The following is a 20,274-nucleotide window of genomic DNA, read 5'->3' as shown; positions in this document are numbered from 1 at the left end:
AAAACTTACCAACACATTCATAGCTCCGACTTTGTAATTGTGATGGTAGTGTGGTCTCTTCTCTCTTGATACATTGATTAAGTGTGGCAACCCATCATAAAGACCTTTCTTCTTTTCTAATATAACCTGTTCATATGGCATATAAATAACTGCTTTCTTGTTCTTTAGACGTGCAAGCACCAAAACTTCCATTGGAACAGATATTGGAAAGATGTATGTAAGATTTTGCTGTTTGAACAGATATTGGAAACATGTTGTTCGTATAATGAAATATTACTTTTTGATCTTCTAATTTGACCGTCTATAAATTTGGCAAGCAATAAATAGAAAAGAAGTAAAATGGGTAGTGTAAAATTACATTTATGGAAAGATAAACACTTCAGACATGTTCGTATCACTTGGTGTTGAGAATGACGATCCAAGTGAAGGTGAATTAGGATTCACATATGAAAGCAAGTAACCATGGAAAACTGAAGTTGTGGGATGAGAAAACTCGGTTACTAAGAAGCAAGAGGAGGAGGAACAAAATCAAGGTATCTATCACTCTTTGAGATGTTCGTTCGAGCCAAACTTTTTCATAGAGAAGGAGATCATGTTCTTGTTTGGCCACTGAGCAAAGTTGAAGAAACTAGAACAATTGCACTATTTCTTGTCGCCTAGAGATTTGAGATTCCCGAGACAACGATCAAATAAATGCAGAAGAGTAATGTTGTGTAACCTGTAGTGTTGAGACTATAAGAAATTTATTATGAGAAGTGATAGACATCTACTTAATAAATATTCATGTAATCAATAACTTACGATGTTTATTTGTTTATTTTATTTTCTAACATAGAATGTGTAACATCCGATTGTTAGCAGCTTAAAACTAATAAAAATAGAGAGTTTTATCATAGTTCCAAAATAGATAATTTAGTGTACACAATATATTAATACAATAATCAGTCTTACAAAAGATATGACTATAAAAATATATCACTTATACACTTAAACTAAACTAATAAACTCTATACTTAAATTGACCACTACTAAAGCTCTCACTGAAAAGCCTCCTTCTCAACCTAAAACAATGGCTCGTCATCCTCCAGAAGTATCTCTGACACTGTAACCACGTCTGCTCCCACCCCACCGAAAAAGTGATCATCGCAAAAGAAAAACATACAACATAAGACAGAAACACAGAAAGCAAGGGTAAGCTAATGTAAACAAGAAAATTTCATATGAAAACTTAACTCAGTTTACCAACATAACACATATAGGCATACATATAAACAGAGATACATTTGACATTAAACTCAATTATTCGGATACATGCCAATGACATCGGATCTCTCGGTGGCTTGCACTTGTGTGTGGTTCCCAACTCTGCAGAGTTTGGTTTAAGACCTGTGAAAAATTAATTAATTAATTAATAAATGAGGGTAGTGGAAGCCTTTATGACATTTAATTCTGACATGTACCATGTGGAAAAGTACTACTTCAAATGGTTGAAAATACTTTATTGTGTGATAAGACTTGGGCCCAAGTCCTATGTATGCTAATTATGTGCTATTTAATTTATAATTATTTTAATAATGTGCTGGATCATGATGATTATGCATTGATTTGACATGGGCATGGTTATGAGTTTGAACCTTGGTAGACCCACACTAAACTATCTTTTTGCTAGAATTATTTTTGGCATGAATATCAAAAGTCATAAAACCCTAGCAGCCAAGGGAGGGCTGGAAAACCATCATAAGACAAGTATTGAATGACCATTAAGCTAAGTTAAATGCCAATTTTCGTTTTAGAACATTAACCTATAATTAAGGCACCATTAAAAGACCAATTTAGGTGAGAAGAAAGGTTTTTTGTATTGTCATTGTTGCATAGGAAGAAAAGCACGAATTCAGAGGATGTGGTGAGAATTGAGTGTAATTGGGAGCTAAATTGAAGGGGAGTGCTAGGCGGCCTAGTGATCAAAGAGGATCTCTCAAAGTCTCCAAGTTAAGCTAAAAGAAACCATGTTAGGGGAGTTTTACGTGTTAAATTTAGGTTTAAGCATGAATTGTATGATAAATATATTGTGATTATGCATGAACCCTTATGCATTTTTTAAATTTTGTGTTTCTAGAAATTTCCAGAAACTGCCTGGCAGGCTATGAACTCCCCGCCAGGCGACACATACCATTTTTTGTGTTTTGCTAGGTTCCTACGAGGAATCGCCTGATGGTGAAGCCCTATACCGCTAGGCGACACAAGCCTACAACCCAATTATGGGTTTTTCTTGATGAACTGCCTGGCGGTGATGAACAACCTCCAGGCAACACAAGTCGAATTGACTCGATTTTGATGTACTGTACGTTCCGGGGTAGTTCTGATAGGGGAAAAAGGAAGTCCTAAGTATTTATGAATGATTTGACGTGTTACATGGTCGAATTACGTGTGGTTGGAGGTTAAATTTGAGAAAATTGCTATGAACAACCATTTAGGGTTGAACATTTAGGGATTTTTATGATTCGAGTACAATTATTGTGAATTAGTATTGGAACTGTGCTGGGTATAGTTGAGTTTGAATATTTGGGTCTCGGTTACCATGCTCATGTACGAAATAGTGAAGATAGGTAGAGGAAAAAATGTAGGAGGGCAGTGCAGGTGCAGAAATTCTGGGAGTTTGCCCAGAACTGCATGCACCGCTTGACGACATGGAGCTTGCCGACAGGCGCCATCATAGTGGCCTGAGTCTTGACGTGGTCGTGAGAGTTATTGATGGTTCTGAACTTTTAGTGAATCAAGTTCATGCTACTTGGGGAATTGGAAGCAGTAATGGAATAGAAGCATGGATGATGATATGTTGGAGTTAAAAGTGTAACTTCTAGGAATTGAATGGAAGAGAACTATCATGGTAGTGCAATAAGAATTGCAGTTCGAGTGAGACATAAGTGTTCAATAACATATGGTAATATTAGTCATAATAAGACGTTGCTAGAGTAAATATGGGATTGTAAGAGTAATTGGATTTGTCAAGTTGGAAGGATGAGGTACACATGAGTAGGCTATGGTGGTTATGCCATACAAAATTTGGTGGAGACTTAATTAACAATTGGATAATTAATAGAGGGTAAGGGCATGAAGCTAATAGTGTTATTTTTTATTTAGCAATGTTGAACCTAAGACTTGAATCAATGGAATATAAGTGAATAAAGGTAAGAAGGTATGTGTATGCCAAGGAATACAATATATAGACCATTGAGTACTGAATAGAGTGGTAATAGATACTCTGGAGGTGTGCAAGTACGTGACTGAAAGTTAGTAATTTAACGAAGTGCAGAAAAACCAGAACAGTTGATGCATTGGTGTGGCGCCTAGCGGCATGGTTCATACCGCCAGGCGATAGGCATTGTTCTAGGGGGTTGGTGTGAAGCAAGGCGCCTGGAAGCAGAGATATTCCTGCTAGGCAATAATTACAGGAACAATGAGTGTAGAGGTGCCTGGCGCTTGGCGGTACGCGTCCTCCGCTAGCGGACTGGAAGCGCATTGTGCCTGGCGACTCGTGTGTTGCGCCAGGCGATACTGTGAGGCAAAGTGCTTTGTTTGTTTTGGTAGTGCGTGATCTACAAGGTTTTGGTTGGTGATACTTTAAAGGTCGGCTTGTTGGTGTTCCTTGAGTTGTGGCTTGGAACGTATCCTTTGAGTTGTGACTCGGGATAGGGGTTAAGCACGTTGCATTCCTTGAGTTGTGGCTCGAAATGACATCTCATGAGTTGTGGCTCGGGATGACGGATGAACACGAGGAACTCTTGAGTTATGGCTCGGGTTGGCGAGTGTTGCCAGTGTGAGTGTGCACGTTGTGGCGTGTACGGATGAGTCCAGTTAGATCGCCTTCCTCAGTATTAAGTTGACGAGTTTGGTAGTCTTGGGACGTTACGAATGTCATTCGTAATAGGAACTCCACCTGGCGTTATGGTGTGTGATCCGTAACAAGGTTTCCCGCACGTGCTCTACCAGTTGTGGCTGGTAGGTGTGGCAGCAAGACACCTTGAGGTACTCATCAGAAGACGTAGACCACAATTGAGATGGTGGTGGCCATGTGTGTGAAATCAAAGGATATGGGTTCCTTTGGTGTGATTGAAATTATATGATTTGTATGCATATGTTTTATTCTGTTAGCTCACCTTATCTACTTGTGTTTGGCGATGATCGTGTACGCGGTACACGTGAGTAGATGATGTTGCAGGTGGATCTGGTGATGCATAGAGCCGGAGTAGGGCTAGCATGGGAGTTTCTATTTAGAGTTTTATGTTTTATGATTTTGGAATAAAAATTGTAGACCTTATCGTTTATGGATATTTATGTGAATTTTTATAAGTATGGATTTTGACATAGATTATGAGGAAGTAAATGTTTAAATTCCTGCATTTTTGGGAAAAGATTTTCATTAAATGAAGTTGATTGTTTATTTCTTTATTTTATTTATTTAAATCCATAATATCCGGTCGGGATGTTACATTTGGCCTCAAGGGTTATCACCCAACCTCTCACAAGATAAATCCCCTTCGTGCCTAGGACTTGATCCAGTCCAGAGACTAGGACCTCCTACTACTCCTCACAACATAATCCATTATGCTCTATCTGAGCGTGAATGATTATTGGAGTTTCAGGAGACCAACCAATACCAAGTCCTTATGTCATTGCATACACTAAAACACCACTACATAGAACTTCTCCTTGAAATTCCTTAAACATCACAACTTCGCATGCTCACACAACATTTCATACCAAACTCGTCGATTTCAGTCTCATTACATCACATAAAACATACATGATATCAAACTTCTTTAAGGAGTAAATTAATCAATCAATCATTGAAGCAACCAAGTAATTTAAAATCAATTTGCTGTCAATCTCACTCAAGCTGCAGAGCTCTCGCTCAGACGACAGGAGCCTCTCGCTCAAGCTAAAAGCTCTCTCGCCTGAGCGAGATTGAAAACAAAGAGCACTGGAGCATCCACGAGTCCTCGCTTAAGCTAAACCATCTCGCTTAGGCGAGATCACTCTCGCTCAAGCGGAAGGCCTTCGCTCAGGCGACAACTCGCGACAGAGAGTAGGGACGAGCTTCTGCTATTCTCGCTTAGGCGAGAGCTTCTCGTTTGGGCGAAAAACCACTCGCTTAGGCGAGCACAACAGATCCCCACCTACACTCACTCATGCAAAGCTAGAAAACATTACCAAACAAACATGCAATCAACTCCACAACACACAAACGCCAATCCAATACATTTCAACACTCAATTTCCAGCAAAAATCAAGCAAATCATTTTTAAGTCTTTGAGTTCTAGCTTTCTTTACCTGTTATCCTGCTTAAACATTTTTTATAGACGTCAACGCCTTAAAAACGTCAACGCCTCTAACTCCACAGGATGCTCTATCTACACATAGAAACATTACAAGAATGATTAGGACATACCGTTATGATCACTGATCAACAAAGACTCATACTGATGATTAAAACGTCGCATGCAAGCGAAAGAGGGCTCGCATGCAACAAAAAAAGACTAAAAGGATAGTGGAAGCTCAACTTACGCGAATGGAGAAACTGATCGGTCCAATTTGAAGAGCTCACCAAGAGGATCAATCCTACGGTCTTGGTTCTCCGATCAGACGACCAAAGAAACAAAACCTCTAGAGAAAAGTCAGAGAACTCTAGAAAAGTGGTTTCTAGAGAGATAATGTGTTTTAAAAATAATAAAACTCGTTTATAATAATTCTATTTATACTAAAACTATTTAATATTAAAATAATTGAGTTTTACTATTCTTAAATTATTGTCACTTTTAAAACGTTATTTTCTAGAATCTTACGTAATACTAATTAATATATATATATATATATATATATATATATATATATATATATATATATATATATATATATATATAAAATAGAATGTTTTACTTAGAAATAGTTTATTAAGGAAATTGTTTCCTCATGGATTGACTCTCAGTTTTATATAGTAATACTATGATGTCTTCGGCTACTATTTATTATTCAGCAGCTGTTACCTCAACTACTTATGTACAATGAAGGATGCTGCATTGCTCATTAATGGTTTGGACAATGGGTCATCAAAACAGGTTGTGTCAAAATCTTGTAGTTTAGTTACTGTTGCTATAAAAAACTTAGAATACCCATGACAGAAAAAGAAATTATTTATGAATATTTAACTCGAGAGTTAGTGTTATCATATGTCAAATATCATCATTGAGTTAACAGGTGGATATTCCAAACATATTAGTATTAGAGAGATGATATTTTAACAAAGCTTTTCTGACAAATTTTGACAAATAAACATTTTCTTTAATATTGTTTCAGACATGCTAGATATATTTTATATAAGATTTTGTTCTTTTTCTTAATGTTGTTTCACATAATTTGTGTAAGAATTTTAAAAAGAAGAAAAAAGAGAAATAAAATTATTTAAGAGTATAAGTTATTTTGTAGATATTATTTTACACTTTAAAAAAAAATAGGATAGTCTAATTTTAATCTAGAGATTTCTTTTCATTATTACTCTTTCTTTCGTATAAATTCACCTCGAAAAACTTGCCACCGATCATGAGTTGTCGTCATCTACATAAACAAATTCGAATCGTTTCATAAAACTCTTTGGAAAAGAATTATCCAAGAAATAGCATGAACAAGGAAGAAATAACTACTTACTTCTTCTCACATTTTCCAATCAATTACGGTAAGAATGATACGTGGAGGGTATTTCAGAGGTGGGGAAGGGTATCAGAAGTTTTTATACCAAGAAGGCTTGATAAGTGGGGGCACAGGTACGGGTTCGTTCGCTTCTATGATGTTAAGGAAATTCAAAAACTACAACACGACCTTGACTCCATCTACATTGGCTCTACCAAACTGCATGTAAATATACCAAGATATGCTAGGAAAGATGTGAATCTTCGGCTACAGCAAACCAAATCTTCAGTGGCTAACAAGGCAGTGAAAATTAGATCAGAATGGAGGGAGGTTAAAAAACACTTAACATACGCTCAAGCTACAAAAGGTTCTGGAAACGAAGTTACACAGAAGAACAAACAAGTGAAAGGAATAAGCTTTGAGGCTAAGGAGGTGGATGTTAAATGGCTGGAGGGTAGTTATATTGGCAGAGTCAGCAACTGTGCGAGAGTTGATCTAATTAGTGAGGAAGTGGAATCAAGCAGTCAAGGCCGATTAAAAGCAAAATACCTTGGGGATAACACACTGTTGCTGCAAGGTAGTTCTGGAGAGGAGGTTGTGAAGCTTATAGAGGAGAACAAGGAGTGGTGGGAAACGAACTTTGACTTGATCACACCTTGGAATTCTACACAAGCCATGCATAACAAGTTGGTTTGGGTAAGATGTAGGGGTTTACCCCTTAATCTATGGTCTGAGGAATGTTTTAAAAAGATCGTAGCACCAATAGGATCCCTGGTATCCATCGATGAAAGCACACACGCTTGGGAATGCATAGAGTTTGCTAGATTGACGATAAAGGTCCCCATCTGGTGCAGAGCGTGGATGGTAGTTAACATGAGCATCAATGGCCAAGAATACAACGTAGCATTGGAGGAGGAATTTAATGGAGACACACACCCACTATGCTGCTGTGCAAAAGACACTGACTCTTCCTCTGTGAGCAACTTCTTCAATGCGGGAGAAGGGAAACATAGCTCAGATACAGAGTGGAGCGATAATGACTCCCAGTTGAATAATATGCGATGCGCGGTGTTGGATGAGCGTACAGTTCTTTCTCCGACAACCGACGACAACGGGAGACCCCAAAAGCAGTCGGCGATGCAAAGTGGTAACGGTAATGTGATCGTTTATGACCGTTGTGCTCTTTTAACAAAAAACAGAAACTATGCATCAATGCCAGAAGCATCTCCATCTGTGCCAAACAAAGACTTCCATTTTGATGACAACACTGCTACACTTTTGCATGGTGGGCATTATGGCAACTTGGAAAAGTTATCTAGTGGTGGCCCACACGTTGACCTAGTACTAACTCCAACAAAACCATGCCGCGAAAATGAAGCTCAAATAGACGTAATGGGCCAAACTAACGTAACAAGCCCACTTTCAGTCGTAAATAGCAGCAGCTCAAATGAAGAATGTGCACTCCGTTGTCGGTCCAATGAGGTAGCAGATGATACAACAGGAGAATTTTTATTGGCCTCTGGAAGCTTGGCAATTGTGGAACCTACAAAAGGTGAACACCACATTCTATCAAACACGAGCACACCGGTTGACACCTCTCACCAAGCGTATGTCCTGGAGCGCTATAATACATCTTCAACCAACCATATGATTCTCATTAATGAGGAAAAATTGGATCCTTTGGAATTCTTGGTCAGAAGGCAATTCTGGATAGGAGAATCAAGTGGAAAAGCACAACAAAAATCGAGCAGCTTAACGAAGGAGGGTAGGCAGGCTTACAAGCGAAAATTAATCAGGTCAGTGGTCCAATCTATATGTAATTCACTCTTTGATGAAAATATACCAAACTGCAATAAATTGTTTTGGTCTAACCAACAAGCTTCGAGTGGTTCGGAGTCTGTAAAGTTGTGGGAATTAGCAAAGGAATTAGGCGCAACATTTTCAGGAGAGGAAGAACAAATTATTAAGGAATTAGAGAATATGGAATCTAGAGATAAGAATCAGGCGAAAGGGAAAGTAGGGGGAAATTTAGTTAACTATGAAAATTATTAGCTTAAACATTAGAGGATTAGGAGGGGGCACAAATGGAAATATCTAAAAGGACTTATAGATAGCAACGCAATTGATATGTTATGCATCCAAGAGACTAAGTTACAAGACTTGCAAAAGGTTAGTTGTTATAACTTGTGGGGTGATAATAATATAGACTGGTTGCATAAACAAACGGAGGGTAATTCAGAAGGAATTCTAACAATTTGGCATAAAGAGAGGTTCAAATGTACAAGACAAGTCATTGGAAATTTGTATGTAGGAGTGTTTGGTGATTTTTTTAGAAACACTAAAGAAAACCCAATCCTTGTGGTTGTGTTCAACGTGTATTCTTCTAGTGTCATTACTGAGAAAGAAGAATTGTGGAAGGATCTAACCTTAATAAAAGCAGCGAACGTGTGTAAGTCATGGTGTATATTGGGTGACTTTAATGCAGTGAGAAAAAGTAGTGAAAAAAAAAGGTTTAAACTCAAGAGGCTATACAACGATAAGAGAAGTGGAAGGGTTCAATAATTTTATAGATACCTCAGAACTGATCGATGTACCTCTAATAGTGGAAAAGTATACATGGTATAGGGACAATGGAACAACTAAAAGCAGAATCGACAGAATAATGATCTCAATAGAGTAGCTCAACTATTGACCGGATAGTAAACAATACATTCTAGGCAGACAAGTATCTGATCACTGCACTATACTTTTAAAACCTGTTTCAATTGACTGGGTACCTAAGCCTTTCAAAACGCTAAACATGTGGAATTCTGATCCGTCGTTCAAACTGGCGGTCAAGCGGTCCTGGGAGTCGTATATTGGGAAAGGGAACCCATTGACAACTATAAAAAAGAAGCTAAAAAAGCTCAAGTACGACTTAAAATCCTGGAACAAGGAGGTTTTTGGGCTAATTGGCACTAAGAAACAAAACCTTATAATGGAAATAAGGGACCTTGACAAGAAGGACGATGAAAGTAGCTTAGAGGATGTGGAAAAGCTCAGAAGAATGAACCTGTTGTGCGAACTAAAAATGCTATTACAAAAGGAAAGCTCACTAATGAATCAAAATGCAAGAATTAAATGGATGCAACAAGGGGACATAAATTCAAAGTATTTCCACTCTAAAATTAGATGGAGGAGAATTAAGAATGAACTCAAAGGGGTGGATGTGAATGGCATGTGGTGTGAGGATCCAAACAAAATTCGAGAGGAGGTAAGGTCGGCCTTTGAAATTCGTTTCACAGCTCCTAACAGCATACACCTAAGCCTTCACCATATTGAGTTCCCAACCATTTCTGAAGATGATAATAGGTCTTTGATAATGGAAATAGAGGAACACGAGATAGTGGAGGCAATAAATCAATGTGGGAGTAACAAAAGCCCTGGTCCGGATGGATTTAATTTTTGTTTCATAAAACAAAATTGGGCTACCTTGAAGAATGATGTGTGTCAAGCGATAAAATGGTTCCACAGTACTGGTAGAATACCAAAAGGTTGTAATGCCTCCTTTATAGCTTTGGTACCCAAGAAACAAATCCCCTTAGGAGTGGATGACTATAGGCCAATATCGTTGGTGGGATGTGTGTACAAGATAATATCAAAGATTCTTGCAAACAGACTGAAGAGGGTACTACCTAAGATCATTGACTACTCTCAATCTGTGTTTCTTAAAGGAAGAGGTCTTATGGATAGTATACTGGTAGCCAATGAAACGGTGGAAGAATACAGGACCCAAAAAAAGAGACTAGCTATAGTCAAGGTTGATTATGAAAAAGCTTATGATTCGGTAAGCTGGGACTTCTTATACAACATGATGGCTAGACTCGGGTTTTGCCAAAAGTGGATTCGATGGATCAAGGAATGTATGGAATCATCCTCAGTGTCAGTGCTGGTGAATGGAAACCCTACCAAAGAGTTTGTCCCAACTAGGGGTCTTAGACAAGGAGACCCTATGGCACCATTCCTATTTCTCATTGTAGCAGAGGGCTTAGTAGGGCTGGTAAGACAAGCTGTCAAGAAAGGTCTGTATTGTGGAGTTCTAGTAGGTACTCAAGGGACTAAAGTGGGGTTATTACAGTTCGCTGATGACACGTTATTCATTTTTGATGGAACTACTCGTAGCGCTTATGTAATAAAAGCCATTTTAAGATGTTTCAAATTGGCGTCTGGTCTTAGGGTTAACTTCTGCAAAACTAGTATTGGGGGGCTAGGTTTAGACGCCATTCATTTAAACAACCTCTCCAGCATTCTGAACTGTAAGCATATGAAAATCCCATTCTTGTACCTAGGTTTGCCAATTGGGGGGGACCCAAGGAAGAAACAGTTTTGGCAAACAATTGTCAGCAAAGTCAAAAGTAGGCTATCAAGTTGGAAAGGTAAACTCTTGTCTATGACTGGTCGGGTTTGCCTTATCAAATCAATAATATCAGCACTACCGTTGTACTATCTATCCTTCTTTAAAGCACCTAAATGCGTGTGTGATGAGTTAAAGAAAATCCAAAGGAACTTTCTATGTGGTTGGAGCATTGAGGATAGGAAAATAGCCTAGGTTCAATGGGAAAACATATGCAAACCAAAGGAGGAAGGAGGTTTGAGAATAAGAGAAATTAGGAACTTCAATATAGCACTTCTAGCAAAATGGAAGTGGAGATTAGGCATGGAGGACAAAGGCCTGTGGAGAGAGGTGCTAGAATCAAAATATGGGTCATGGGGGAACCTTAATGAAATTGTCATCCCGAAGTCTGCTTCAAGGTGGTGGAAAGACATCCATAAGGTTTGTGGAAGCTCAACACAAGGAGCATGGTTTGAAAACTGTAAAGATTGGGTGATAGGAGAAGGGGACAAAGTACTATTTTGGGAAGATCTTTGGGTGGGGGATGCACTACTTAGCTCAAGGTTCCATAGGTTATATCTAATCTCAGAAAGTAAACAAAGTCCCATAACTAGAGTAGGACATTAGGTCGACAACACATGTGTTTGGGAATTGGTATGGAGGAGACAAAGACGTGTTTGGGAGCAAGCTATGGAAGCACAACTCTATCAGCTAATTAATAGTCGTACATTTAGGAAAGGGAATCTGGATACTTGGAGTTGGAAGGAAACCGCAGAAGGAGCATACACTGTAAGGTCTGCATATATGAAGTTGATAGGTAGCTCCGAAGGGGAAAGCGACAAGGTGTTCACAGAGTTATGGAGTATAAGAGTGATTTCGAAGGCACAATTATTTGGGTGGAGGCTACTCTTGGATAAGTTACCGACAAAGGATAAATTATCGGTGAAGGGAGTCCAATTACAACACTCTTTGTGTGAGTTTTGCCTAGATTGTGAAGAGAGTGCATCACACCTATTTTTCTCTTGTTCAATGTCTCAAAAGGTGTGGAAAATATTTGATAGCTGGATAGGGGTGAGCTCAGTGCATCACAACCAAGCTAGGATACACTTTCAACACTTTCATATGAGTAGCTTGAACACTAGGCAAAACACAATGTGGAAAGGAATGTGGCTGGCTATAGTTGGGAAAATTTGGAGACATAGGAATGAGGTGATCTTTAAGCAAAAGAAAGTTGACACTGAAGAGATTTTTAGTCTTGCTCAAGTTAACGCTTGGGCTTGGTTGAAACATAAAATTCTTTCGGTAAAGTTTTCATATAGTGACTGGTACTTCGCTCCTATTGTGTGTTTAAAATCTCTATGATATGATGCTTTCTGTGTTTAAGTTGTCAGGTGAGCATGAAAAGGATTCCCATGTCTAAAGCAATGAGCTCTTCATCAGTGATTTTGCACACTTCTTTGGTTACTCCGTAATAACCAAGAGAACATAGTCTCGAGAGCGCAACGAACCATGCATACTTGGTTTTGTATTCACTTTCTGTGTAATCTTGTAGACTGGTTGGGGAAGGTGCGATATGGGTGGTTAATCTTATGATTCCTACCCAGCTTGACGTTGGGAAGGCATAACTCTAGCATTGAAAGTCCAGTTTAATTGTTCTGCCAGATATTGTAGAAGCATAGTTTTGGAGATGCAGTGCATCTTTCTCTCATCTTTTTGTAAATGGGTTAGAGCACCCCTCAAGTGCTCTATTATTAATTTAATTTAATTCTTTGTCGATAAAAAAAAATTACGGAAAAGTTTGTGTTAAGATATTATGTATTAGAACAAAAGCTAATTTTAATCTAGAGAATTTTTATTACTATTATTTTATTCTTTCTTATATTACGAAAAAGTTTGTAAGTGTTGAATTATTATTTAAAAGAACAAAAGTTGTTATGGTATCATAGCATGCAGGCAGAAGCACATGATCGTGACAATTGGAAATTAAAGAGAAGCAAATAAAAGAGCAAGAGAAATAACACACAAGGATTTACGTGGAAAATCTCTTTTGAATGTAAGAGGAAAAATCACGGGACGATAATAAACAAAGTTCCACTACGAAAAAGAGTACAAAGCTCTTGAATGGGAACAAAAATCCTCACCAAAAATACACTCAGGTGTATATTACAAAGTGTGTCTCTGTAAATGTTTTTCTATATTTTTTCAAGTCATGGAGATGTTATTTATAGGCTTCAAAACTGAACCAATTAATAGGCCATATGAAGAGTCTTCATAAACTGCACTAGTAAATAGACCATATGAAGAGTCTTCAAAACTGAAGCAGTAAACAATTAATAATTAATGCTTAAGTAACGTGTGGTATTAGAAATTGAATGAGAAACACATATTCTAACAAAAGTTAATTTTTGATACTCAAATCATGGAAAGAAAAACTTTAATAGATTACTTCAGTAGGCACAAAAATAGCATTTTCTTTTGATTTTGTCGGTTGATAAATTGTTCTCCGGAATATCTATGAATTGTAAAATCCAAAATTATAATTACAGTAGTAGTATATAATTGGATACCAGTTCCTTTTCCAACTTTTATTATGCGGATACCAATTCAATTTCTAACTTTCATACAAAATAAATATTAAATTTAACATTAACCAGTTATAAGTAATAAATTATCATAATAATAAATTATGTCAATTAAATTAAAAGCATATTATAAGTAAGTCTTATTTGACTAATAATACTGTAACATCACTATATTTAGGTACAATAAAATTGTAGTTATAATATAAATGATAATTTATAATCTTGAATAATGAATGGTGAAGATTTGACATTCATCATACAATATGGTTGGTGTAGAAGCTGAAGAAGTGATGGTATTCTCCAAATTATTTGTCACCTTTCAATCGGTAATAACAATCACACACAACACCTAAATACAACTAAAGACAAAAACAATGGCCACTGAAGATTCATGTAAAGTTACTTTCTACAGAAATTTACAAAGACGAAAGCCAAGATTGCTGACTTGCACATGGTGGACAGTGGAATCCCATGTCTTCCACTGCCAAACAATCCTTTCAGGTACGGAAAGTAACACACAACCACATATGTGCTAGATATGAACTCCCCTATTCCACAACCATTTTCACTATGAGTTGGTTGCAACCTCAAAAACCTTATCAGCATGGCTCCCAATTGCACCAACAAAATGGTGGTGCCTACCACAAAAACTGGAGACTCATCGAATGTGAACCTTCCAGCATCTCCATCGTTTCCATCAGCATCAGAACTTGAGAGTTCCTTCTCTGTTATTTCAAACACATTATCTGATATCCCTGCTAGCTTAACCATGGCACTCAAAAACCCAATAAACCATGCAGTTGTGGTTGTTATTATGCTCATTCTCTGATTATTCCACCAATATCTGATGGACAACCCAATTTTAAGGTACTCTAAAAGAGTGTGTACGCTGTAAATCACCAAAAGAGCAATTGGAATCCACAGACCAGGTCCCTGGAATAAAACAATGAGTAAGTAACTCTGAATCATCTATATAGTGAATGCTATAACCCTGCTGATGAAATTTTATGTATGAACTAACCTTTGGAAAGATACTGGTATCGGTGATTATACAATATGGTGGTAGGAGTGCATAACAAACTTCAAATACACTACGCAAACCCCAATTGGTGAGCCAAGAATAAGATAAACCTGCCCTGAATTGGGTCTTACCAAAGATCATTCCCATAATAGGAGAATGCTTTCCAAAGAAGCATTCAGTGAGACCTGTGGTCCATCTCTTTTGTTGCACCATTGTAGAGAGTAATCCTCTTGGAGCACACCCTGTGAAGGCAATTGGATCTGGGGTACAACACTCTGATCTCCAACCTCTTCTATGAATGCTCAACCCTGTTGGTACATCTTCTACGATTGATCCATAAAGCCATCCAATCTAAAAGTTCCCCAGAAAGCTTGTTAACAAAAATTTAAATTTTTCAAAGATAAAAAAGTTTGGAAAGTAATTTTGCTTAGTCTTTGTACCTTTTCACCCCACCAAGTACCACATTCATACTCACATCCAGCAACTTTAATTGCTGCCTCAATACAATCTGAAGGACTGCTATCATTATGAAAGTTTGTTTTCCAATCCAAAGCATGATCTGCTGATTTTATAAACTCCTTTGAACTTCCAAATTGCTGTGTTAGTAATTTCTTTTCACCCAATTTTCCTGCTAAAGAATAAAAAAAAGTCATATATATGAGAATCAACTATTAATAAGCACAATGTAAATTAACTTTTTTTACATAGGGGTACGTCTGAAAATTTGGATCATGAAAATATACTATGAATGAGACAATTTCGTGTATTTACGAGAAGGAAAGACCTTTTCTGCCAATTTCGATTTCTTCGGGGTAAAGACCGTAAATAACATTTCTTCTGTGGAATGCGTTAGTTCCTGAATAGTGGGGTCCTTGAAGTCCCGTCATGCCCCGCATCATGTACTACATTAGAAATTAAACAAGAAAATGTTGGTTCACGAAGATCGCTTTTTGATAAAATTTACTTGAGAAGAGAAAGCTTAGAGCTTCATTTAAATCTGAGAAAAACACCTCAAATACAGCCACCCACTGATTTCCAAAAGGGTCGTTTTTTATTCCATCGTAGAATTGTTGGAAACATTGAATGAAAGCAACCTCTTTCCCCTTTTGTGAATCCATAAAAATGCTTAGTGCATGTAGAACAATCTTGGGATTGTTCACAAACATGTCACAGTCTACGTTCAACATAAAAGGGGCATTGGTCATCAATCCGGACACTCTTGTCTGCACATAATAAGAATGACGAGACCACGTGAGTCATTAATTCAAAATAAATTGAGTTGGGTCATTACTTTTAACTTCTTCCAGGACAAAATCTTAGTTAAAAACATTACCAACACATTCATGGCTCCAGCTTTGTAATTATGTGTTTGATGTGGCTTCTTCTCTCTAGATACGTATATTAAGTGAGGCAGTCCATCAGAAACACCATCCTTATTCTCCAATATAACCTGTGCATACACATTTTAAATAAGTCTTTTTAGTGGTTTTCTTGTTCCTTTTATCATCAGTATAACTGTGGCAAAAAGATAAGCATGTTCATATAAAAGTACATATGTAAATAATTTGATTGTTTGTAGTTTTGGAAACAAAAGACATGAAAGAGAGATATTTGATAAAGAAAAGATGAAGAGCGCGTCACTGTATTTAACGGTTTGTGAAAATCCAATACAACTATACCCCACATACATGTATAATACAGAAAGTTACAAACATTATTTTCAAAATTGAAAAGTTTTCTTTATATGAATGATATACCCCACATACATGTATAATACTACAGAAACGTACAAATTTTACATTCAAAATTGAAAACTCTTTATATGAGTGATTTTCAGAAAACGACTGTATAGATTAAAAATACTATTTTTATTATAAATAATTTATATCGTTTTTTTTTTTCGGTAAAGTCTAACAAGTATGTTTAGTTATTTGGATTTGTAGAATTGTAATTATATGTTTATATTTTATCACGAGAATTTTACATCATATGTATCCTATCTCTATCTCGTTAGATGCATAAATATATGTTTAGTTATATGTTACCTTAATTATGGATGGATGGTTTCTTCGTTCTGTATTAGAGAAAACTGCGAATTCTCCATCAAGTTCCAGTGGAATTTGTTTCCTTGTCACATCTTGAATTTTTCGGCTAAGATTGTCATACATATCCTGCAGTTACAGTACTTTGCGGCTCATGTTCTAGAGACTTGAACAGTAGAACTTATCTAGGATATGGATCTGATGTGACATCATTCATTCATCGAAGAGGAATAACAATACTGTATAGTTACCTTCATTCGTGACCATTCTTGCTTGAATTCTGGCGAGTGTTCACTGTTGGTGGTGGCAACACTGGAGAAGTAGCTGAAGGGTGTTCTCAGTTGGATATTGTTCTTCTTACAGAAAGGTACCCAAAACTTAGCGAATTTGGAAGCTTCCACAAGACCATAGTAGGTAAGAGGGGAACAACCATCATCAGAAACATAGCAAGCCAGTTTGTTGGTGGGATAATCAAGTGCTAGAAGAGATAACACAGTGTTGGCTGTGATGATGGGTGGTTCAAGAACAGGATCTGCTGTTGTCACAAACAAATCTATTCGTGGAAGTTCAGGTACCCTGTGGATGAAGTGTAAGAAATGAAAAGATGCATGCATACTTAAATAATAAGCATTAAACAAGAAGAAGCATCTAATATTATAGTTTTGCTATGACTTAGTTATTATGATGAAGACATGAAGTTGATACCTTTGCAAGAGACGATCTGGGTGGGTTATGGTGAGTGCAGGGGTCCACTTGGTGCTGAGAATGATAATCCAAGTGAAGGTGAACCAGGATTCGCATATGAAAGCAAGGATCCATGGGATAGTGAAGTTGTTGTGTGAGAAAAGACGATAACTAAGAAGCAAGAGAAGGAGGAGTAAAATGAAGGTGTCCATAACTCTTTGATATCTGCGTTTGAACCAAACTTTTTCATAGAGAGGACCATCATCTTCTTGGTTCGTCATTCAGCAAATAGCAAGAAAACTAGAGCAACCTCTGCACTTTCTATAATTTTCTGCCATTCACAGATAAGGCTACTCTTCTTAAACACGCGGTGTTTGAGGAACTGAGCCATGTTAGACTTGTCAACGCTCAAAAAAAATTTTAAAAGGAAATTCATCCCTTGTATGTTTTACTATCTTTTATGCGATAATTTTAATTTAAATTCTAAGAATTTATAAAAGTTTTAAAAATTGTAATTTCTGTATTAAATTTATACTTTTCTTTTATATTATTTTATGTGGTTGGAACATCATCGACTCGGAAAGATTCAATATTGTATTTTTCTAATAATTGTAGTGTAATTTCATTAAAGTTAAAATTACAGTTAATGATAGTTAGGTTTTTGGCACTATCATATTTAATGTGTAGTTTTATTTTCAGCTGACATTAATACAAAAAAATTGTCAACATCAATAATATATTTCTTTTCTATTGATTTTTTTCTATTAATATTAATTGTCTTTTAAGAAATAAGATCCTTTAAAACTAAAATACTTTAAATTCAATTTATGAACTATTCTTTAATATTTTAAATTTTAAATTTTAATTTTAAAATAAAGAAGTAAGTCGGCCTTTACAAAAAAATAATATAAAAGATACGAACAATATTTATTAAAAGATAATAGAGGTGGGTGATTATCTTAAAGTATAAAAGTTATGAGTTGTGTTAAAAGTACAAGAGAAAAAACTTTGTAAATCTTTATATATAAAGAAGATTAGTGTTACTTAACAATGTTTTACGGGGATAATTGATTGACGGGAAGTTTTATCCTTCCAGAAAAAAAGTGAAAATAATCATTGATTTATAAATTGTTGTATTCAATTGAGTTCTTATTCTTATTTTAAAACTCTTTTACTTTTCCTGTTTTCTTTTTCATTTTTTTTTCTTTCTTCATTTTCCTCTACTTTCTTTCAATTTCTATCATCTTTCTTCACAATCTTGTGTTTTTTCTCCACCTTTCAAATATAAGGTTAATCGCTCTAAATCCTAAACTTGAAAAGACTCGATCAAATTGAATTTAGCAATATTATTTTAATATTCATAATTGTAGAGTGGAGAGAGATAATGAAAAGTGAAGGGAAGTGAAAAGGAAAGAAGAAAAATAAAAAATAAAAAATATCTAAATTTTGGCACTTAATATTTAAATAAATCAAGCCAAAATAATAATCGAACCAAAAGAAAGACAACACAAAACGAATTAAAAGTCAAATTAGTAATTGGACCAAAAGAAAAACAGCACCTAAAAAGAAGGGAGCTTTGGTGATAGAGAAATGGGGTAACAAAATTCCAATCAGGAAAACAACTTTAACCAATCGAAAGCGAACTTTCATGTTCCAAATACGTCTTCTTGTATAATGTTTAAGATTCCGGAATGAGAAAATATTCCACAACACCACCTTTTCTACCTACACTCCTTTTATATGTGTTTTTCATAATTAAATATTATATTAAAATCATAATAGCAATAAAAAGACTTATTATTTTCTAAAAAATTGAAGATTTATTCAATATAAATTTTTAATTGTTTCCATTTTTTTTAAAAGGAGTTTTTGTATCAACTTCTTTAAAAATATTTAATATAGTCTTTTTAATTAAATTAGTGTGATATCATTTAAAAAATAAGCACGTATCATTAATTTGAATTTCACCCTAAATAAAATTTTAGAAACAACTAAATTATGACACGTGATCCCATTTTAAACCGTGTCAAAATCAGCTTTAAAAAAACAGTATATCAACTCTTTTTAAATAAAACATAAACTGAATTAATTAAAAACAAAAACAGTTAAAAAACTATTCCAATTATTTTTAAATAAAATAAGTACTGAATAATTAAGAACAAAATCAATTAAAAAATGATATTGAATAAACATTTAAAATATCTATTAAGTATCTAATAAAAAATATAAATAAAATAATAATTTATATTGGAGCTGTAAAAAGCATCATGACCCTGATTGGGACATTTTTGTAATATTTTGCAAGTTGATGCATTTGTCAGTTCATTATTCATTATTCGAATTTTTTCCATCTAGCACACTTTCCCAAAATAATTACCCAGATAACTGTTCCTAATATATATCAATTTAGCATAATTTTGAAAACTAGGTCAAAATTTGGTCTTTTAGAAATCAAATTTTGACATGCGTTGTGTATATTTCAATCAGAAAAGAAAATTGATCAAAACTTAATTTCTAAAAGATCGAATTCTGAGTTGATAATTTTTTTTTCGTTCTTTCTAATGGGGAAGAAAAAAAGTTGATTAAAAGATCCTTGATTAAATATAGATATATGGGATACAAAATTTAAATATCTATTTTTAATTCTATCTATTTTTTTTAATTATATCAATTAGAGTAACTGTAATGATTTTCATTCGGTAAAAATATTTCCTATTCACTTATACTTTATAAATTTCAATTCTACTGTAATTCATATATATAATGAAAAAATAAAATAAAACACAAACAAACAAATTAATACAAACTATATTTCTTTACATATATTACTTTAAAATATTAAATTATAAATTTTTCAAAGATTAATTTTTAATCACATATCCTATTGTA

At 35.5% G+C, this 20,274-nt stretch overlaps 2 protein-coding genes and 1 long non-coding RNA gene across 4 annotated transcripts; 2 read left to right on the top strand and 1 right to left on the bottom strand.

Moving 5' to 3' along the window:
* The first annotated feature begins 6,675 nt into the window (after positions 1–6,675).
* LOC146886512 (uncharacterized) lies at positions 6,676–8,736 on the top strand. Its single transcript, XM_085673480.1, has one exon. It carries the CDS (start codon positions 6,676–6,678, stop codon positions 8,734–8,736), a length of 2,061 nt encoding a protein of 686 aa, XP_085529606.1.
* A 5,169-nt stretch (positions 8,737–13,905) lies between these two features.
* LOC114184014 (cellulose synthase-like protein H1) lies at positions 13,906–17,696 on the bottom strand. Of its 2 annotated transcripts, none has more exons than XM_028071238.2 (9): positions 17,407–17,696; positions 16,953–17,277; positions 16,705–16,830; positions 15,993–16,109; positions 15,670–15,882; positions 15,444–15,561; positions 15,100–15,290; positions 14,660–15,010; positions 13,906–14,571 (listed from the first exon to the last, which is right to left on the bottom strand). In XM_028071238.2, exons 1-9 carry the CDS (start codon positions 17,664–17,666, stop codon positions 14,038–14,040), a joined length of 2,235 nt encoding a protein of 744 aa, XP_027927039.1. In that variant the 5' UTR covers positions 17,667–17,696; the 3' UTR covers positions 13,906–14,037. The 2 variants fall into 2 exon arrangements, with proteins under 2 accessions (XP_027927039.1, XP_027927040.1); XM_028071239.2 differs by having other exon boundaries at positions 15,100–15,287.
* On the top strand, positions 17,134–17,816 carry LOC146886511 (uncharacterized). The gene is made up of 2 exons (XR_014995421.1): positions 17,134–17,272; positions 17,378–17,816. It is a non-coding gene; the product is annotated as an uncharacterized LOC146886511 (long non-coding RNA).
* The last annotated feature ends 2,458 nt before the right edge of the window (positions 17,817–20,274 follow it).

Source organism: Vigna unguiculata, chromosome 5 (assembly GCF_037176805.1).
Source record: "Vigna unguiculata cultivar grain cowpea cultivar isolate G323 ecotype 2 chromosome 5, ASM3717680v1, whole genome shotgun sequence".
Lineage (NCBI taxonomy): Eukaryota > Viridiplantae > Streptophyta > Magnoliopsida > Fabales > Fabaceae > Vigna > Vigna unguiculata.
The sequence above is the reverse complement of the archived record's forward strand: the minus strand, read 5'-3'. Positions and strand labels throughout refer to the sequence as shown.

What these genes read in the sequence shown, in the direction of transcription:
- LOC146886512 (XM_085673480.1), top strand. Translation starts at nt 6,676, where the DNA reads ATGAACAAGGAAGAAATAACTACTTACTTCTTCTCACATTTTCCAATC.
- LOC114184014 (XM_028071238.2), bottom strand. Translation starts at nt 17,666, where the DNA reads ATGACGAACCAAGAAGATGATGGTCCTCTCTATGAAAAAGTTTGGTTC. An exon ending in CCAGATCGTCTCTTGCAAAG is followed by an intron (nt 17,278 to 17,406) that starts GTATCAACTTCA and finishes CTTCATCCACAG; the next exon opens with GGTACCTGAACTTCCACGAA. An exon ending in ATACCAGTATCTTTCCAAAG is followed by an intron (nt 14,572 to 14,659) that starts GTTAGTTCATAC and finishes GTTTTATTCCAG; the next exon opens with GGACCTGGTCTGTGGATTCC.